This window comes from Alosa pseudoharengus, unplaced genomic scaffold, assembly GCF_046254945.1.
Source record: "Alosa pseudoharengus isolate Yale_2024_CS ecotype anadromous, Long Island Sound unplaced genomic scaffold, YU_APseudo_1.1 YU_APseudo_1.1_scf_19, whole genome shotgun sequence".
In the NCBI taxonomy this organism is placed as follows: domain Eukaryota; kingdom Metazoa; phylum Chordata; class Actinopteri; order Clupeiformes; family Clupeidae; genus Alosa; species Alosa pseudoharengus.
Genome location: NW_027468657.1, coordinates 21,155,308 through 21,176,911, shown reverse-complemented (window position 1 = coordinate 21,176,911; position 21,604 = coordinate 21,155,308). Strand labels below are relative to the sequence as shown.

Below are 21,604 nucleotides of genomic sequence, written 5' to 3'. Positions count from 1 at the left end.
CAAATAATAAAAAATTGTTTTATTTATTTTTAAAAAAGTCTGACATGAAGGATATGACACTGAAAGAAAGAAGTGTGTTAAAACTACCTGAGACACATATTTGGCATATTTGTGTGTGTGTGTGTGTGTGTGGATTTAATGCTGCGTTGATTTTTGCTCTTTCACTGACAGACTGAAGACAAGAAGATTTTGTTATGGTTAGATGCCCATGTAGAAGTGGACTACTGATGCATCTTTCTCTTTCAGCTTAATAAAACTTGTTTGGAAGCATAGGACCTTGTTCAAAGTACACATGAATTATCATATACTATGTACAAATGCTTGCATTAGTGGTATGTAATTTACAGATGCAGTCCCCAATTTGCTTTTAATTTTGCTAGACGTTGATATTTGCAAAGCTGCCAAACTAATAAAACTACTCCCTTCCTGGGCTTGTCTGCTTCTCATTTACAAAGCCAGAGGTAAACTCCTGTTTTGTTTTGTTTTTAGCGCAAACACTACACAGAGAGCTACAAGGAGCAGTTTCCTGATGTATACTGGGGTTAGAATCACGGACTGCACATTTACACAAACTAAGGATCAAAAGAAAATCCAGCGAAGCAAGTAAGCTTATACAGTAGGGTGTAGACCTAAACAGACAATGTGTGTGTGTGTGTGTGTGTGTGTGTGTGTGCTTGAGATCAAAGGCTGTTGGCCTCAATGATCTGTTGAAGGATGCTGTCCACGTCGCCCGTGTCGTAACTGATTCCCTGCAGGTCCAGATGGGGCAGTATGGAGGACAGAAGAGCCACCACGTTTCTCCTCATGGTACGCAGGCGCTCCATAGTGACGCCGCTGCCACAAAAGAAGGAAAAAGAAAAGACACGTTTTTTTTTCAACACTACTAAATAAAGCTGAAGATGGAGCTCTAATGAGAAGACGCACACGCACGCGTGAGTCACTTCCTCAAACAAACTAACCACCACATCACGCCTCGAGTGAGATGAGAGGCAAGTGTCAAGTGTGAACGTGCGTTTCTTTGACTGTTGGTGTGGGGTTTGTACTTTCGTGCTGTACACTTTAGGTGTGATTAATTTTCACATGGGGACATCTCCAGTAGATACTTCCTGCTTTAATTTATGTGTGCTTACTGTGTGTGTGTGTGTGTGTGCTTTCCACCCAGTACAGTAAGTGGGTTGTGTATGCATGTGTCTGTATACATGTATGAGGACACCTCTTCTGTGCGCAAGCACAATTACTGCAAATTATCCTGTGTGTGTGTGTGTGTGTGTGTGTGTGTGTGTGTGTGTGTGTGTGTGTGTGTGTGTGTGTGTGTGTGTGTGTGTGTAAACATGCATCTGTATTCATGCATCAGGACACCTCTCTTGTGTGGACAAGCACAATTACTGCAGATGATCCTGTCTGCGTGTGGTCTCTCACCTGTCCAGTTGAGTGCTGGTGCTCTGGTCTCGCGTCTGTCTCTCTCTCCTCTCGGACTGCTTTAGTCTGGTCAGCAGCGCCTCTCTCTCCTTCTTCAGCCGCTGCACCTCGGCGAGCAGGGGCTGCTGCAGCTGCGTGGCGGGGTACTTTTTGTTGAACAGCTCGTCCGTGGGGCTGGACTGCTGCTCTCCCTGTTGACCCGTCTGAGCGACGCTCTTCTGAGGCATCGTCGTCTGGTCATTCTCCTGTGACTGCAAGAGACAGGGACACACATTCAGGTAGCCGCCAAACAGGAAGTGAGCTCATATCTCAGCAACCCTTTCATCTATCATAACCAAACTTAGTACATGGACTCATGACCCCATCAGGAGGAAGCTCAAAAAATCTGGTGACCTTTGACCTCTGGGGTCACTGCAATTAGGAAACATGCCTTTTGGCCTGTAGCTGCTGTTCTGCTTAGAATTAAAATGCACTAGTGGTGTCTGGTATGTAACCTGGCTCAACTTGCAAATGTTATTTGTCTTAACAAGTGAAACAACTGAATCTTAAGGCTTTTTCCATCCCCACTAAAAAAATGTCAGTGTGTAAATGGCATCATCAGAGCATCATTAATCAAACCACTAATAACTTTACATTGCATAAAAACAAAACGAAAGGATTGTAATTATAGTTACTGTATATGTAGTTTTCTGCAAAAGAATGTAGTTTTGCTCCTATTTCATGGATAGAATGTATGACAGCATATGTCAGAAACCACATTTGCATTAGTGTGGTAACTTTGCATATTTAGCAACGTCACTCACTACCCAGTAAAAGCTGCCTTTGTAGAGCTATAATTTCTTCTTTGATCTGCCTATCGTCTCTGCAAATCAGTAATCAGAAATTGAATGGCCCTGTCAACACCTGAATTCCAGCACAGTGCATGAGAACTTCAAGCCCTGTGCCTACAAATTGACAGTTACATCTTAGCTCACATTGACATTGTAAGGTAAGGATGCTTGAGGAAGGGACGTAGCCTACTATCTTAACTTTGCAAATGTAGGTTTTATTGGGTAATGAGTCACTATTAAAAGTTAGCATTTTTCACGGATAAAGTGGAGTCAATTAGAGTCTATATTGCTCCTAATGCAGTCCCTCACCCACACCACGATAGTCTGAACCAGTTTTATCCCATTACATTTTCTGAACATTTAGAAACTGTGTCTCATATGAAAGTGTCTTCCAGCCCTCTTGATATAGCACCTACAAAGGCAATGGAATCTGTTGGCGCTCTGTCTATAATAGTTCTTTGTTGATAGTGTTCCTGATTATTTTAAAACTGCTTGTGTGAACCCACTGCTTGAAAAAGCTAGGCTTGATCTCTCTCTTCCTCAAAACTATAGACCAATATGTACCTTTTATATCTAAAATTCTGAAAATAAAATAGTGCCCCAACAATGTCTCTTTGCACTGGAAGATGACAATATCTTTTAAAGGTTTCAATCTGGTTTCTGAAAATATCACAGCACTAAGTCAACACTACTGGAAGTCACCAATGATCTTTTAAGAACAGCTGATGATGGCATGTGCTCTGTCCTTGTAAATCTTTAGTGCACTTTTGAGAAAACTGATCACAACACACTGTTAGATAGACTGAGGCACTGGGTGGGAATATTTGCCTTAAAATGTTTTTCAGCATATCGGCCACATGTTCTGTGTCTCTGTGAACAATGATGTATGCCCATTTTATTCTGGTGTACCACGGGGCTCCATTATTGGGAACAATTCTGTTTTGAATATACATCCTTCCCCTTGGGCACATTCAATAAGAACATAGTGTACCTTTTAATGTCTATGCAGACGGTACACAGATATACCTTCTTGTTAACTCCTCAGATCCAAGTATGATGTCTATATGATGTCAAAAACTGGATGTCAAATCCTTTTTTTTCAGCTAAATTCTGCCAAAATAGACATCCTTGTGATTGGGTCCCAACACATGGGGAAATAAATTCTGCGATCTACATATCATATCAAGCCTGTCGCAAAGAATCAGGAATCTGGTTTGACAGTATCGGTAATCTAAGTTTTGAACAACAAATCATAAAGCTTGTACAATCATGGCCCCTAGGCTCTGGAATTAGTTTCCTCAAGTTGCCCGTTTTTCTTTGTTTTTTTATAGATATAATTGTTTATATTTTGCAACGTTGTTTTTCTTTACAAATAAATATTATTATTATTATTATCATTATTATTATTATTATATTAGTTATATTAGTATTATTCATTTCTTCATTGTTGTACCTTTGCTGCATCTGTTTGCTTTCCTGCAGTGAGCTCCATCAACAATTGCCCCGTGGTTGTCAGGTCAATAGTTGGCACTGTGCTTTGCATATCTGGTGTGGCACACACACTTTCTGCTGGGGGCACACTCTTGTTTTCCACATTATTTTGGCCTGAGACCAGTGCCTCGCTCGGAACGGTCAGACCCTGCTGCTGACCCTCCGGCTGACCGCCGCTGGCTGCCACCTGGGCAGCCTCCGCTGCTTCTGCCATCGAGGTGTTCAGGCCCAGCTTCCTGCGCAGGCGCTTGGCCTCGCGCTCCAGCTGGCCCAGCCTCTGCGAGAGGATGGAGCGGTCCAGCTCCTCCTGGGCCAGCGAGCCCACTTTCTGCTGACCCGTACGGCTCAGTGGCGGCACCACCACCGTCTGGGCCGAGGCGGGCGTGTGCGACCCCGGGGGCACCATGGGCGCGTGTGACCACACACCGCCACCAGACAGTGACCGGCCCTGCGGCGACTGTGGCGGAGCGACGGCCTGGGCCTGCTCGTCGGCAGCGGGCTGTGAGGACTCAGGTTTGCTCTCACTGGCCTCTGCGGCCTCTTCGGTCCTCTCCTTCTTTTCTCCGTCTGGAGCGGCGTGTTCAGGCTGCTTTTCCGAACATAACTTTTTACTCATTTTATTTTGAAGCTCCAAAGATTTCCTCTTGTTGCTGAAGGATAAAAACAGAATAAAAGTCTGAATAAAATAATGTGATGTGTGTATGTAATACCCAATTAACAACCAACTTTTCTTCATGCTACCCCTTATGAGACCATAGATTTCAATGTTCAAAGTGAATGAAATTGTATCAGTATGTTGTTTCGGTATCAGTGTCAGAATGCCTGCTATACCATCCTAAAAATGTATATGTAACATGAGAACATTGAAGACTGAGGTCATTGTTTAATTCACAAACAGATGGGTGTCCCGAACCTGTATGTCCTTCTCTCTTTGGTCCCTATGATTTGCATTTTTTCCTCCATATCCTCCTCCTCTTTGGCTTCCTCCTCTTCATCTTCTTCTTCCTCCTCCTCCTCCTCCTCCTCCTCCTCCTCCTCCTCCTCATTCTCCGTCTCTTGCTTTGCCGAGTCAGTCCGGGACATGACCCAGGGCTCAGACAAGCCTCGAGCCAGGGGGCGCCGGCCTCTCTTCCCCTCCTGTGAAGCCATGTAGACACACATGGGCATGAGCCTGAAGCACATACGGCACACACATACCCTCACAGACACACATCAGGGACCTTGCACAGGGAAACAAGCTGAGAAAAACATTGCTGTGACTAATTAAGTCTCCAGCATTCAGTGATCTCAAAGAACCACTCACACACACAGACACAGACACACAAACGGCCACACACACACACACTTACACACACCGTCATACAATGCACAGTGTATATGCAAAGCATAGTAATTTACCTCCTGAGACTTCCCTCTCTTTCTCACACGGACCTGATCCCTATAAGGTGATAAGGTGAGAAGAAAATTACAGTAAGTTATCACCACATTATTCTTGCAATGATGAACGACTTTTGAATGTTTTATTTATTTTCTTATATTTTGGGTGGCTTTATGCCTTTAATCAGACAGGGGTGCATTTCTACAAAAGTTAGCAACGATGTTGCTTAACCACCATGGTGTGACGCAACTTGCGCTCAAACAACTATGGTGTAACATCTGTTTCTATCGTACCTGTGGTGCAATTCACTACGTTCAAACACCGTAGTTCCAACAACGTTGTTGATGGTGCAGTGATGCACATCATTGGTGGAAATGGTGACAACATGAGTAATACCCTACCCCCTAGAAATTCTCTGCCACAGCCTATTCATGGGTTTCATCAGATCCCTTGCCATAGGTGTATAAAATCAAGCACCATGCAGTCTGCATTCATACCGGTAAACTAGGTGCTTGATTTTATACACCTATGGCAAGGGACTTGATGAAACCCATGAATCTGTGTCAACGTTTTCTAATTTAAACCACAAGTGATTAATGTTGCCATTGTCATTAGCAAAAACCTAAACCTATTGTGAGCAAATAACTTAAACTCAAATTACTTAAGTCTACCAATATTTGTCATTATTTGTGTCTATTAAATATTTAGTCTAGGCTAAGTGTCAAAAAATGTATAGCCTGCATATCAAAATTTGACGTTATCGCCCAACAATATTGTCTGTCTGGTGGCTCAATGGTAACGTGGGAGAACTCTGCTCGCGTGATCGAAGTTCACATCCCACCTGTAGCTTAATCACTTTTGACTAAAGTAGCCTCAGCCTAGTCACAACATTAATTTTTGACCCTACACATTTATGTACTACAGTGGGTTGCATACGTTTACATCCCCATGCTAAAGTTGACTTAAAAGAGGAATACAAAAATCATCTTTTGGAAATTGACCTTAATGCCTTAATTAAAAAAATGAATTGAATAATGTGTCGTAAATAAATAAATGTTCTTCATTAAAATACAGGGGGCATAAGTATACACCCCCCTGTGAAAAAAAATGCATTGATCTTATGGAAAGTACCCCATTCCAATTTCTAGGTATAGTGAAGTGTGATGATGTGGGGCTATTTTAATTCCAAACGTTACAACTGTTTGTTACTAGAGAAATGGCTGCAGATGGAAACCCCCTCTACAGAGACAGCTTCAAGGCACAGAAAAAGGAGAAGTATAAAGGCCATCATGTAGTGTAGTTTAAGTGTTGGTATACCTTAAATAGCCAACAGTTAGAGACTGCTTCTTTGGCACACACACACGCACGCACACGCACACACACACACACGCATTGTGTGTAAAACACACACATAGATTGCAGTTGAGTGACGGATGTGGTCACAAACCACAGGTGAAGAAGTCAACAGACGCCTACACGTCTGTTCCAGACCCTGTACTTGCTCTTTCACATCTTCACTCACTCACTCACTCACTCACTCACTCAGAAGGCAGACACACAGACACACACACACACACACACACAATTATCCATGCACCATGCAGATACTGTGCCTTAACTGTTTTTTGACTGTCTTCTCATAGCTGGGGGCTAGCTCCTCTTCTGTTTCCTCTGCTTCCTCCGGCAGATCACAGCTCCTGTCGGCCACAACCAAGTCACCAACACACATCAGCATCGACACACACATTTGCCTCAACACTACACAGGGGGCATTCTTGCACGTAATGTATGATACAGTAGGCTCCTGTGCAAAATTAGCTTGATCTTATCACATGTCTGTGAGGGTTTTAGCTGCAAGCTTAGCTCTTTTGAACTGTGGGAAAACAGTCTGACACATTTAGTAGCAAATATCTACAATATCACCGGTGTCCTTCACAAGCATCTTGCATATGACAAGTGTGTTCATTGTTGACATAGTTGACAAGTGCTGTTAACAGTTCCTTTTTGAAGGGTTCTGGTTGCTTTAGGGATATTAAATATATTACGCTTTTGGTTTACTAATTATGACCGCCGCGCAGCGAAGCGGCGGTCATATAGGTTTAGTCAGATTTTTTTTTTTTTTTTTCGCATGTCCAAATTTCCGTCAAGGATTCCCGGGACACTGAAAGACCGGGGTAGACGAAACTTGGTGGGCATGTAACCCCATATGGATAGCATGGAACCATCGTTTTTCGTTTTGATCTGTAGCCCCCCCGCTGGACTGCACCCCCCGAAAGGAGGGTAGGGCAGACACAGTTTTCTGTGAATATCTCGAGAACCGTAAGGTTTAGGAGGACCATTTTTTTTGTATGTTGATCTCAAGGGGCCATGTCAACCCATTCCATAACCACTCATTTCATGTATAGCGCCACCTAGTTAAACACAAAAAAGTAAAAATGAGGTGTTGTAATCGCAGGTATCTGTGACCTAACATAGTCAAAACTGCACAAAATTGGAAGTGTAGGATCATTATGACACCCTCTGAATGCACGCTAAGTTTCGTCGAATTCCGTTCATGGGGGGCCACACAATAAATTAATTTATGTCACTATACACCAACTGGCCTGTAGGTGGCCGGAGACAGTTTTCTGTGAATATCTCGAGAACCGTAGGGCCTAAGAGGTCCACCTTTTTTTTGTATGTTGGTCTTAAGGGGGCATGTCAACCCATCCCATTACCACTTATTTCATGTATAGCGCCACCTAGTTAAAAATTAAAAAGCAAAAAATATTTTCACCTCAATATCTCTGGCTGACATGGTCAAAACTGCACAAAATTTAAAGTGTAGGATCATTATGACACCCTCCAAATGCATGCCAAGTTTTGTGAACTTTTGTTCATGGGGGGCCTTACAATAAAATAATTTATGTGTACATTTAGTGACCGTACACCAACAAGGATTCCTGGGACACTGAAAGACCGGGGTACACGAAACTTGATGGGCATGTAACCCCACATGGATAGCATGGAACCATCGGTTTTCGTTTTGATCTGTAGCCCCCCCACGCTGTACTGGACCCCCCGAAAGGAGGGTAGGGCAGACACAGTTTTCTGTGAATATCTTGAGAACCGTAGGGCCTAGGATGACCAATTTTTTCCGTATGTTTGCCTCCAGGGGTCATGTTAACCCATCCCATTACCACTTATTTCATGTATAGCGCCACCTAGTTAAAAATTAAAAAGCAAAAAATATTTTCACCACAATATCTCTGGCTGACATGGTCAAAACTGCACAAAATGTAAAGTGTAGGATCATTATGACACCCTCCAAATGCATGCCAAGTTTTGTGAACTTTTGTTCATGGGGGGCCTTACAATAAAATAATTTATGTGTACATTTAGTGACCGTACACCAACAAGGATTCCCGGGACACTGAAAGACCGGGGTACACGAAACTTAATGGGCATGTAACCCCACATGGATAGCATGGAACCATCGGTTTTCGTTTTGATCTGTAGCCCCCCCACGCTGTACTGGACCCCCCGAAAGGAGGGTAGGGCAGACACAGTTTTCTGTGAATATCTTGAGAACCGTAGGGCCTAGGATGACCAATTTTTTCCGTATGTTTGCCTCCAGGGGTCATGTTAACCCATTCCATGTGCACACATGTGCATAAACAGATACACACGCACACACATACAGTACATTCACAGTAATCATACGTATGACACATACTCACACAGTAAACATATGTACGCATGCATGCACATGCACAAACACACATACGCAGGCAAACACACAAGCACGCACACACACACACACACACACCCACATACATAAACATAAACGTGTACACGCACACATGCACACAATTCAAGAATTTCTCAGAATTATGAACAGGCAAGATGGGGGTGGGGTTGTATAAAATGAATTTTACATGTGAAATCTATGAACTAATCATGTTTTGGTACTTGTTGTCTAGCAGGTACCAGTGAGAATTGAGTGTGGATAATGCAATTTAGTGAGACAGTTAGAATCATAGAGGCCTTTCAGCGTGATTTATTTTTGTGGAAAAAATGTGCTGGACTGGGCGGCGGTCATATTTTGTACCGCTCTGCGGTACATCTAGTTATTCTTTATTTTTAAATGATTTTACCTTGTGTGTTTTATGTTTTCTTTTTGTTATGATCTTTACCTTTTGAACTATTCTTTGACTATATTGCCCTTCTATGCTTTTATTTTTTTTTATTGTTTGGTTTTGTTTATGTAAAGCACATTGAATGACCTCTGTGTATGAAATGCACTATATAAATAAACTTGACTTGACTTGAATATTCTTTTCCTGTAACAGTGCTGTACAAGAGGTAAGTGGGCTGCATTTACATAGCACTTTCCTACTCCTCTGAGCACTCAAAGCGCTCTGCAGAGTAACGCCTCACATTCTCCTATTCACTCACACATTCATACATCAGTGGAGGAGGCTGCCATGCAAGGAGCCAATCAAACATCAGGAGCAGTTTGGGGTTCAATGTCCTGCTAGAGGACACTTTGATAGGGTCAGGAGAAGACGGGCTTGAACTGGCAACCGATTACTAAACGAGTCCTTAGACACCTTGCTAATTAAATTGACATCTATTCGGTAATCGTGCAGATTATTATACTACATTGTGTACTACATTGAATGCCAGGCCCTTTACATGCAAGTAGTGGCTGCAGACCAGCAGAGGTTCCATCAAGGGGCCACGCTCACTAGCTTACCCAGAGATTGGCTTTGTTCATGGGGCTTCCAGTGGATGGGAAGTTGGCTCTTACCTGTTGCGTGTGATTGGATGCTGGCTGCAGGTCCATCTGTCAGGAGCTGATCCAGAGAGAAGATGGGCCGGCACTCCCCGCCACTTCAAACAATCTTCACACTGCAACCACGCCACCTCTCTGAACACACACACACACACACACACACACACAGATAATGAACTACTGAGAAGAAACAAGGAGACAAGGAACATCTGAAGGGGTGCACTGATTATATTTCCTATGATTGCCATTTATTCAGCACGCTGCTAATACAGATTGATTCCATGGACACAAAATCACTGTGACTGGCAATGTCTCACTGCGTATGTTTATTCTCAAAATAAGAAAGTTGATGGCAGAGACAAGGAAGAGTTTTGTGTGACTACAGTGACTACAAGTACATAACCATGTAACCTCTTGGAAGACAACAGATGATTACACAGTCAGCTAGGCCGTATCTCATGCACACCATCTATTCAAAGATGAAGTGCTTGAGTGGGTTTTTAAACACTAAGACAAATATTTGTTTATTTCTGTGCTGGACAGTAATTGGAACATTGCAAGAGTAGAATGTTAATATTACTCTGATCAATAAACACAAGACTACTCTGTGCTTGAATACAGTAGATGAATAAAAAACGTAAATCACAATTTGTATTTGTAAAGCAATTTCATTTAAATCAGGACACAACATATTGAGACCAGGGGAGTTAAAGGGATACAGGGGAGAGAAAATAGATACTATCTAAGGCATGTGGTTTGGATTTCCCTTTCTAGTTCCGATCCATCTACTTACTAATAAATACATCCTTATAAGGATGTCTTGTATTTGATCTGTTTGGGTTGTTGAGAACCGTTTTGAAGAACCGCTGTGGTAGTTTTTTGATTCAAGTGTTTCTCAGATTCAAGAGTTCTAAGAAACATACACACACACACACACACACACACACACACACACACACACACACACACACACACACACCATACAACACACACACACACACACACACACACACACACACACACACACACACACACACACACCACACCACACCACACCACACCACACCACACCACACACACACACACACACACACCATTCAGGTGTTTCCTTGGGTATATAAACTCAGAGGAACTAGGCGGTTTAACCGCGTCAGAGCTCACACAGCTCTCCACGTCTCACTCACTCTTTTCCAATTTCCTCCTCTTCCTCCTCCTCTTCCTCCTCGTCCTCCTCAGTGCTGTGCTTGCACAGCACATTAAACGCTCTCTCTTTGGCTTTCTTCTCCTTCTTCTCTCGCCAGTAGTCGTTGAGCTTGAGTCCCAGAGCTGCTAGCGTCAATCTGTGTGAGGCAAGCCCAGCACAACACAACACATTCATACCAACAATACCCAATCATCCAGGGGTGCATTTCCCAAAACCATAGTTGCTAACCTGTTAGCAACTTAGCTGATTGGCAATGGGAAATTGCATTGCAACCAACAAAGTTGCTAACTTAGTTAGCAAATATGGTTTTGGGAAACGCGTTCCAGCATTACTTTAAACAAGCTTTAAAATATTTTGGTAACACTTTATTTGTGTATTTAACATACATGTCATATGTACAGTACATGTAAGTAATTAACTGGTACACTTAATAGGTTTATTCCACTGTATCAAAGAGTAACAAGGTTGTAGCAGCACAGCTGTTACATGTACACTGAAGAAAATGAGGCCTTGACTGGAGCTAAGGATGGTTTGTATATAAAATTTATCATGACCAGATTTACCCCATCCAGCAGGTCTCAGGTCAGCTCTTTGCCTCTGATGAAAATTTAGGTAAATTGGCAAAGTTTTGTAAAAGCACTCAGTATTACAATGTAACAACTATATGTAGGTACCCACAAATACATAATACAAGTACAATGATAGTACCTGATAGTACATGTTGTTACACAGGTTGTACCACTGTACCTAATTAGGTAGGTACACTGTAACAGTGACACATTAAAATAAGGTGTTACCCAATTGAGATTGGTTGTGTTATGATTCCCGTTAACACTTCTGTGCTTACAGTAGACCATTGATTATTTTTTCCATCAATTATGATTTTTATTCCTACTGTAAAACATTACCAGAGTCAATCGAGAACATTTACACAAGGGTTTTGACATAATTTATGAAGACATATGACTGGAGAGGCTACATGGCTGCAATGATCTCTGAGCTTAATGAAGTGCATATGTAAGTCAATCATAGCAGATGGCCTGGTGTATAGGATTTCAATAACAGTGCACCTCTAGGGTTCAACCACTAGAGAGATCTTTTCATAAATGGAGTTTTAAATGCAGGCTTGGGAAGAGATATTGACCAGGTCTCTCGTGTCTCCCAATTTTGCTGTTCGTCACAACAGCAGAAAAATGTCCCCACGTTCTCCCTTATCACCACTTGTTTTCCTTCTCAGTTGGGAATTACATGCATGGATTTTTGAGTGGTGTGGAAGGGACTATTCTGAAGGGGAATACCAGTAGTCTACTGTGGTACACCACACTGGCGGCACAGTGTGTGGTCAGGATGGGAAATGAAAAGTGATGACCAAACCTGTATTCTTTGGTGTACTCAAAGTCCTGCTTGTTGTGAGCTGGCTTTAAGAAGTTACACTCGATCACTCCGATGACTCCGACTCCGGACCGTTGGCCTGAGGACTGAGAGACCGATAGAGGGTATTGGGTATTGTCTTCATAAAAAGACATGAAGGAGTAAACAAACTCAAACTCAAACTCAAGCTTCAAAAGGAGCACACACTCTTAAAACGAATGTGTTGAAAACAACACAATTTGCATTGTTTTTAAACACATTTGTGTCCAGATAGGGACAACACAGTTTGTGTTGTTTGCTTTTTATTTGTTACGCAATTTATGTTGAAAATAACACAACTTGCATTGAAAACAACATAACTTGCATTGTTTTTTTTAACACATCTCTGTGTCCAGATAGGGACAACACATTCATTTTAAGAGTGCAGGGCTGTTGTAATACGTCAAGATAATCCTTACTTTGATTTGGCAGCCCACTTTCTCATAGGACTTGATCAGTCGGTTCTTGTGGTACATCATAATGCCAAAGTGGTCCTTGTTCTTGCGGTTAAAACCGAAGGTGATTCTGACTCGCTCGTTCTGTTTGTGCTACGTCAGGAGAACAACGAACATGGCAAGCACGACAAGGTGCCAAACTGGCTAACATGTAAATATCTTCACTCATGGCCACCCTCACAAATATGACTCACAAATACTGTGGTTTGATCATCAAAATGATATACAATGTAGGAGTATGGTGTCATTTGCAGAATACTACCCCTTTGTGGCACGAGGATCTCTTAATTTTTTAATTAAATGTTTTATGTATCCGAGATAAAAATATCCATAATTGAGATGACTGAAATGAACACGTATTTGAACATGTACACCACCCAAAGTTAAATTAAAAAAAAAATGTAATGCATGAAAATACGAAAATGAAAACATGAATTTGCTATGAGAGGCTGAGAGCAAATACTTGACACAGATGGAGAGGCAGCTGGAGAGGTCCAAGGCAGCCTTATCTCTCCCAGGACCTTGAAAGAGGATACAATAAAGTGTGGCTTGTAGACATCATTCTCAATCATGGACAGGTTTTTCGCCACCAGTTTGGTATGAACTTTCCGCTGTCTGAGAATGATCTGAATCCTTGGCTTCAGGTAAAGAATACTCAAATATGCCTGGAGGAGGAGGAGATACAGAGAGAGAGAGAGAGAGAGAGAGAGAGAGAGAGAGAGAGAGAAAAAAAACTCAGGCAACTGAAAACACTATAAAACACCTATCATTATCATACCATATCACATAGTCTAATGCAGCACTCCTACTGTTATTACAATGTGATTTCAAAACATCCCTCTACAGCCTCCTAAAGTACATGAGTGTGCCAAGTGAGAGGACTGCAAATGGATCATTTCAAGCAAAGTGTGTTATTACTACTATTACTAATTGCATACAGTGACAATATGCTGGTAAAACCAAAAAAGGACTATTTTGTCTGATGCTGTGGGGTACAACTACACCTTGTAAGGAAAAGTAGGTTCTAAAGCTGCTGTTTGCCTAAAGTACGGTAGCCTGGGTGGAGATGTTGTCTCCAACACAGCTGATAAAACACATTAATCTTTAGAAGTTGGTCAAACAGAAACAAGCTCACTTTCCTGGCACCTGGATAAATATGGGTAATTTCCACAAACTGCACGGCACTATATGGTACTGCGCGGCACGCAATTACTTCAGCCCCCATTGTCAAAATCTGCGCACTGTACCAAATACACCGAGCCGCGCCGATCTCCTTTTTGGTACCCCTCCGTTGGGGTACCAAGATTATTTGGTCCTGGTACGGTATGGGTATGCAGTCATTGACTGGGCGATAGAAAATCGCCATATGACTGGAAGGCGTAGCCGAGTTTCACAGAAGCAATTTGTCTGTCTATGGATTTTGAATGGGAGTAGTCTATGTGACTTTGCATAGTCTTGTACAATCACTACATACGTGCTATGTCCCAACAGAATACAGATTCATGCAAGTTGCTTCAAAGAAGTACTGTGTCAAGACCAATGCATTACTCAGAATTATGGATAATGGCTACATGTATAAAATAGCAATTACCTCACAATGTTTTAAAAAAAGAGTGTGAAAAACACTCAAATACACCCGGTATAACACACTTGCACGCATGCAAACACATACACCCACACAAACCCATCACTTTGCTTCCTCTGTCTACTTTTAACTCTGCATCTCATCATGCAACGTTTCCTCCACACCACCCGCTGCAAGGCCCTGGTGACCCACCCTGAGAGAGTAGTCCATCTCTGGGATGATCTGGTCGGTCCGGCGGGGGCCCGAGTAGCTCTTCTTCTTCATCTTCTCCATCTCCACGCTCTGGATATCTGGCAGTCGGATGTCGTGCTCGTCCGTATCAAAGTCAAACTCCGGCTTCCCGTCTTGGTTCCTGTTTGTGACAGACAGAGACCAGACTATATTGAGGCTTGCTTGTAAGAAAGATTGGTATGAACATGTAAGCTACTGCACCACATTAAGTCTAAGCAGCACATTTAGTCTACTATGCTGACTATTCATGAGATTTGATGTGCCACAGTAAAGGCTAGTCCAGTGAAGTATGTTTGAATTGTAGCTTTCAAATCTGCTTTCTCACTTTTCAATGCAGTATCCGTCATAGATGTTATCCTTCACTGATGACTTCATTTATTTTAATTTAACCAACTTATTTTCTAATCTACCACTTCAGCATGGGATTTCACCCTTTTTTAGTCATTTCACCCTTGCCTGGGAACCCAGATGAATCTGAGAGCGCAATTCAACTTGCTCTGACAGATCTGTCTGGCCTCCCATTCAAGCTGATTTCCGAGTCACCAAAAGCCCAGGAACCCAAGGGCTTTATATAATGACAGACAGTAGAGGATGCTTACTGCTTTTGTACACAATCAATGGTTGTACTGACAGCTACAAGTATTTTCTTTGAAAATGAGTAAACAACTATATTTCAAGACAGATGTGCTTACTGTACTTCCTAAAGGATTTGGTAAGAGTTAAACATATCGTAAACATGCTTACCAACCATTACCAACCATTTTGTTTGAAAATTTGCTAAATTAGCCTTACATTTTTCAGTAGCCATAGGTGTGTAGATTTGAACAAAATCTAGTTTGGTTCTTACCAGGGCTTTTACTGTCTGAAATATCCGATTTTGTTTACCACGCTCAGAGTTTCGTGCTGGGCTGGTGGGTGCTTATTCCCAACCTTTCTCACAGCACATCAACGGTTAGCCCTAGAATTCTCGTCAGCAATTCCAAATTCCACTGGAGCTCCAAGCGGATTTGTACACGCAGCCTTACAACACTGTTTACAGCTCTTCGAGTCACAATAAAATGTAATTTTTGGTACATAGCTAATTTAGATAAACGTATGGTGTGGGTGCTTGCGGTTTCTTTAGGAATCCGCCGTCTTGGTTTGTATAGAAATGAATATTAAGTGACACATACACGTAAGAGGTTGGACATACGTGACAGTTGGCAATATGTCAAGTTCCTATACCAACTTTAAGACAAAATCTGGCATAATGTCCAATCCAGGAACTATTAAACCCTAGGTTGTTAGACCGAAGTTTCCCTTTAAATAAAAAAATTGTCAAGGCCAATTCTCTATTTTGAAGTTTGGTGTCAGCCAGGTAAATGTTACCCTTGAATGCAATTTCTTCACAGCATCACCTGTAAAATAGTTTGGGTCTATGTGCCCGGGTTCCATCCCAGCCCATCTCTCTCTTCCGCTTGCTTCCTATCACTCTCAGCTCTTTCTTCGAAAGGCGAAATCCCCAAAAATATATTCGACCAAAGGCTAATAAAAGGCTTTCCATCTGAATCAAAAAGGAGTACTGATAGTGACCTTCGGATGTTCCAGATGAGAATCTTGGTGCCCTTCTTCCCAGGGATGGTGTCCAGCTGCTGGTGTAGCTCCTCCTCGTTGTTGAGGAGGGAGTGTGTAAGGATGGCGTTGAGGCTGGCCTCCGAGTCGTCGGTCACTACTAACGCCTGTGAAGGGGTGGTTAAGGCCACAACGTCCAGAGTGAATAGAGACAGATATATATTACATGAATCTATCTATACATCCTTCTCGTTGCATCAACATACACACATGCACGAACAACATCCACACACATACACAGACACACACAAACAGACACACACAAGAGCGACTTTTGCCAGGTTCTATCTGTGTTTCTTCACTTTCTTCCATACATAACCAGGCAAAGTCCTGTCCTTCCACTTCTGGCTCATGGGATCTAATCTAGGAAAAAAAGAGGCTCGTTCGACTTCATGCTGCACTGCACAGATCTGGCTGAAAGTGATGCATGCTGCACTGGCAGCACTGCATAAGGTCGAATGAGCCTAATATGAGCGGTACTCGGTAAGTTGAGTAGTTGAGAGAAAGTAGTTATTTTCTGATCCCGTTTAAATTGTGACATGAATTTCACATATGACATTTGGCAATCTACAAGATTATTTTACAAGTCAAGAAAGTATTGTTCATTGACAGACTGCAAAAGATAAATTAGGTTTTGTGTGAATCTGCTCAGTGGACTACACATCTCGTTAGCCTTAAACAGTATACATCAACAACGTTGTAAAACAATAAAGCTGAGCTGTCAAGCTACAGCTTGTATGTTTGCACATCCCAGTAAGGCTAATGTTAGCTTCAGTTATCTCGCTGTAATTACGAACTTTCACAATGCTATAATTCAATAGTTATAAGACGTTCTTTACCAGAAATATTTGTCTTTTGACAAACATCATATCTGTAATTCAAGGCACAAATTCAGGGCCAGAAAATAATTGGTCTCTCGCCATTGATTATCTTTCATAATGTTTTCACAAAACACACACACACACACACACACACACACACACACACACACACAATCCACATGCATTCATAAAACTCTCGAAAGCACTACAAAGCAAAAAAAAAACCCATCCCTCACAAACACATGCACACATCACATCCACATGCAGTACTACAAGATCAGCCACTGCACTGGTCTATGGGAGGATATTGGTCCGCTGGTTGAATGGTGCGATGGGCACCACCACAGCCTGGGCCTTAATGGCCTGCAGGAAGCTCTGAGAGAGCATGCCCACGCTCTGGCAGCCCCCGTTCTTGGTGAAGATGAGGGCATCCAGACCCAGGCGCATGGAGCCCGACTTGAAGCCGTTACCATAGACACCGATGGGCTGGTGGCTGCCCTTCACAGAGCCCTTCTCTGTGAAGCCAAAACTGTACAAAGATGAAACAGGGGGGAATCACTTATTATTCATACATTATACATTTGATGTATGAACTCTACAAACAAAATGTGTGCACAATACTGTATACAGAATGTACTTGAACAACATGAGGCAAAAAGGGAAATGAAACTGAACAAAACAAATACTACAAAAGGACAAGATGATGGCTAGAGGAAGACAGCAGCATGCCTTTCATTACTGTACATCTGCCATGCAGATACTGATGCCATCAGCCCTGCTTATAACATGTCCACAACCTGCTAGTAACTAACAACATAACTGGTGTACGTGGTCCTTGACATTCCTTTCACTTACTTTAACACGCAATCATGCTGTTGGAAAACAACAGTCTCTAACACATAGTTATGATGTTATTGCAAATGCTATATACCCCTGAGGTACTAAAGAGTGCCTGTATTGTTGTGTAAAGATGCCTTAAGTACAGCATGTAAACTGTATAGACATTTACACAAATATTTAATATGGTCATCTCACTTTCCTCATACATGCTTTGTCACATAAGTACGTACTTGCTTTGGAATGTAGCTGGATGGGTGATTCATGGTTTCGAGAAAATACCAGCCCATTAAAACCAACTGGGATCATTAATGAAAACACACAACGCTAACATAACTATAAATTATCACTGACAAAACCAGTTAGTTAAATCAACCAGTTGAAACCCAATCCAGACACTCACACCTGCCTTTACAAAGCATGTCTCTCTTCTCATAACACACACTGCATTTAATACACAAATCGCCACAAAGATGGTATGAACAAAGAAACATCTATTTCCCTATCCACATTTCCATAAGGTTTAGGTAAGAGCCCATTGCTATTGGTGAGACACAAAAACACCAGGCACACAGTGACATAACCGATTGTAGGCTAAACTCACTTTCTAACACCTTCCTCCTTTTGCATAATCTTTCCTTTGACTGTACTTTTCATTTAACAACAACAACAACAACAACACATAGATGCTGTGAGTGCTCTACATCATTGTTGTTTTTTGTTGTCAAGATAAAAATAGAGCTTTCATACTGTACATGGCTAATATAACCATTTGTTTGTTTTTTTCTCTGGGCTAAGGTCATATCCCAGACCTAAAAACAGTGTTCAGTCTGATCTCAGTATGCAGCTGTTGCAACGTACCTTAGCATTTTGTGCAGTTTGTTGGGGGTCATCCCACTGCCATTATCTGTGAATGCCAAACACTGCTGGTCCTTTACTTGGACTACATCTATCCAAATCTTTTTAGCAGTGACACCTGGGTCTGAAGCATTGTCTGTTTAAGAAGAGACAATAGTGGCAATTTTAGTCAATTGTATTTGTATGGCACATTAAAGAACAGGACTTGCATTTTAATGCTATATAGTCAAGAAAAGGACATACAACACCATATAAACTAGAGCAATCAAAATGAAATACAAGTGAATGACATAACATAACAAACTATATGGGGATGTAGTTTGTACAAACTATGGGGATGTAGCCTACTAAAGATCTAACCCCCCCCCCCCCCCCCCATACACGCCCACGCACATGCAAGCATGCAAGCACGAACAATGATGACTTTGCTACAGATGTCTAACACGGAAAGGGATGAACACAAACATCGAATGCTCCACCCTGCACATCTGCACCAATACCAACACACAGAGTGGACTGGAGTCTTGTCTCTGATTGGACAAATTACAAGAACAAGGTAGCAATGTGTTGACACATTGAATTAACATATTAATTTCCAATTTGGCATCCAATTTGGCTCGGAATTGTGTCTGAACTTTCCTATCCTTTTCACCTAACAGTCGTATAGCATTACTTTAGCTCATGTTAAAGTAGAACTGCCTTGGAAAGCCAGAAGGTATTGCTAGTTTAGCATACTGAGACAGACATGTGGACATATGCAATAGGAAAAACTTAAGTAAAGAAAAAAAATCATTACATACGCAGCTAAAATACATGAGGCTATTGGCTACATGCCATTCACGTCAATTGCAGAATAGACGATTACTGTAACCGTGACCTCTAAACGTACATGTTGCATGGCAGTTACATATCCCAAAACTTCTCCCCAAAAAATAGAAGTTAGTGCAGTTAGTAGAAGGTAGTGCAGTTAGTAGAAGGTAGTGCAGTTATATTCTATATGAGCCCAACAAGATTCCAAACATGCCTTTGGTGGGCTGTTGCAACAGCAAGAGTTCTGTGTGCAGGACTGAAGCAGCAGGTGGATTTGGCATTCAAAAGAACATAAACAACGGCAACTCCTGCTTCAGTAAACTGTACACGGAAGTAGCCTGACATAACTGACTAAACTTAACTTCTTTCGTTCTCCAACAGCTTATTGTCAAAGGCATGGGTTAATCACCGGCTTGATGAAACGCCAAAGGACAACTCATGCCTACTCACTTATCTCACGTTCATACCTACTAGTTCTGCAACTGCACTGAAGGGCCATGTGTGACTTGTTGAGTTGCTGTTCAGGTAAGACGGACTCATCTGAAAGCATAAAATAGCATTCATGGATAGGCCTTCATGGTACACGGTATTTTGAACATAAGTTATTTAATTTTATTATTGCAATATAAAGTATAATGAATACTTACAGAACTTAGGCGAATCCCATGTTCGCTTAACCTCGCCATTTTGTGTTATGGTCGTTGCGCAGTCCTCCACACGTCACCTTCAGTTTGTGCTCGCAAGTTTAACAATGCGCACATTTAGGACCTGAGCGACACCATGAGTTGCTTCCTCTTCTTAGCCCCAGCTTGCCGTGTTTGGACGCGTAGCGAGTTTGCATAATTATTCTCGGGAACATGTCAACCGAAAAGCGAGCTCAGTGTGTCCTTGGATTTGGTTACTGTTTGCAAACTCCCGTGAGAGAGAAGATATTGTTTGGTAAACTATATGTAAATGTATTTTCGTAGGTGTGTGCGTGCGCTCCTGCGCTAAGATGTGTTCTGCATAAAGCAGGATATCCGCAAAAACGGACAAGACACCTTAACTGTTGTCATAGTTAACCATAGATTCAGCTAGAATATAAGAAGAGAGAAAATGTCTGTCCTAATGCAAAGGTGAATGCTTTAAAAAAAAAAGATATCGTCTACTGAGAAAAGAAATTCGGTTATTGTAGCCTATGTTTGTTACGCAATAGGACATTGTCACACTGAAGGACTGGTTGCATTAAAGATAAAGTGGTATGTGATATTCTGTAATATGTGTAAACTTAAACTTTAATACAAACAATATAGACTAGGCTATGTTTTTTTTAACAAACAACAAAAAAATACACTATGAACTGTGACAGCTTCCACACTGACAAGTTGATATGAAAGTGTCCACTCTCCCCTCAGCCTTCTTTAACCTGATTGAAAAAGTCAAAGACAATGCGTAGCTCACAAGTAAAGAGTCAAATATCTACACATTTCCCTTGTCATTCTATGCCAATGACTAATTTATTACATTCATGGCATACATAAGCAGTTGCATTACATTATTCCTGTGTTTTAAAACAATAGCAATTCATAAAATGATTAGACTGTTATTCACCAATGATACTGTTCCAGATTATGTTAAACAAAACAATGAGCTTACTGTACAATGAGCTTCAAGGTAGTCATTTAGTCAACCAGTCATGTTACTGAAACTCCCTTAGAACCTCCCCCATATGTGACGTATCAAAATATTATTGATTCTGATATCATGTAATAGGCTACAAGGCAACATTCCAGCTCTATTACAGTATGTGTCATTAATACACTGTTTTTATTGTCTTTCTTAATACTTCTGTCTTTTGTCTTCATGACATTTTAAATCAGAATGTTTTTTTTTCACAATAACATATTT

At 41.6% G+C, this 21,604-nt stretch overlaps 1 protein-coding gene across 3 annotated transcripts; it reads right to left on the bottom strand.

Moving 5' to 3' along the window:
• Nucleotides 1–4: 4 nt before the first annotated feature.
• On the bottom strand, nt 5–21,378 carry LOC143132448 (MORC family CW-type zinc finger protein 3). 3 transcript variants are annotated; one of them, XM_076291989.1, is made up of 17 exons: nt 20,365–21,378; nt 20,168–20,257; nt 18,911–19,043; nt 17,521–17,741; nt 16,353–16,500; nt 14,742–14,901; nt 13,501–13,629; nt 12,929–13,048; nt 12,474–12,577; nt 11,080–11,235; nt 9,911–10,030; nt 6,738–6,815; nt 5,139–5,178; nt 4,654–4,877; nt 3,703–4,390; nt 1,420–1,670; nt 5–834 (listed from the first exon to the last, which is right to left on the bottom strand). In XM_076291989.1, the coding sequence occupies exons 2-17, from the start codon at nt 20,214–20,216 to the stop codon at nt 681–683; spliced, it is 2,775 nt and encodes a 924-aa protein (XP_076148104.1). In that variant the 5' UTR covers nt 20,217–20,257; nt 20,365–21,378; the 3' UTR covers nt 5–680. The 3 variants fall into 3 exon arrangements, with proteins under 3 accessions (XP_076148104.1, XP_076148103.1, XP_076148105.1); XM_076291988.1 differs by having other exon boundaries at nt 20,185–20,257; XM_076291990.1 differs by having other exon boundaries at nt 20,189–20,257.
• Nucleotides 21,379–21,604: the final 226 nt, after the last annotated feature.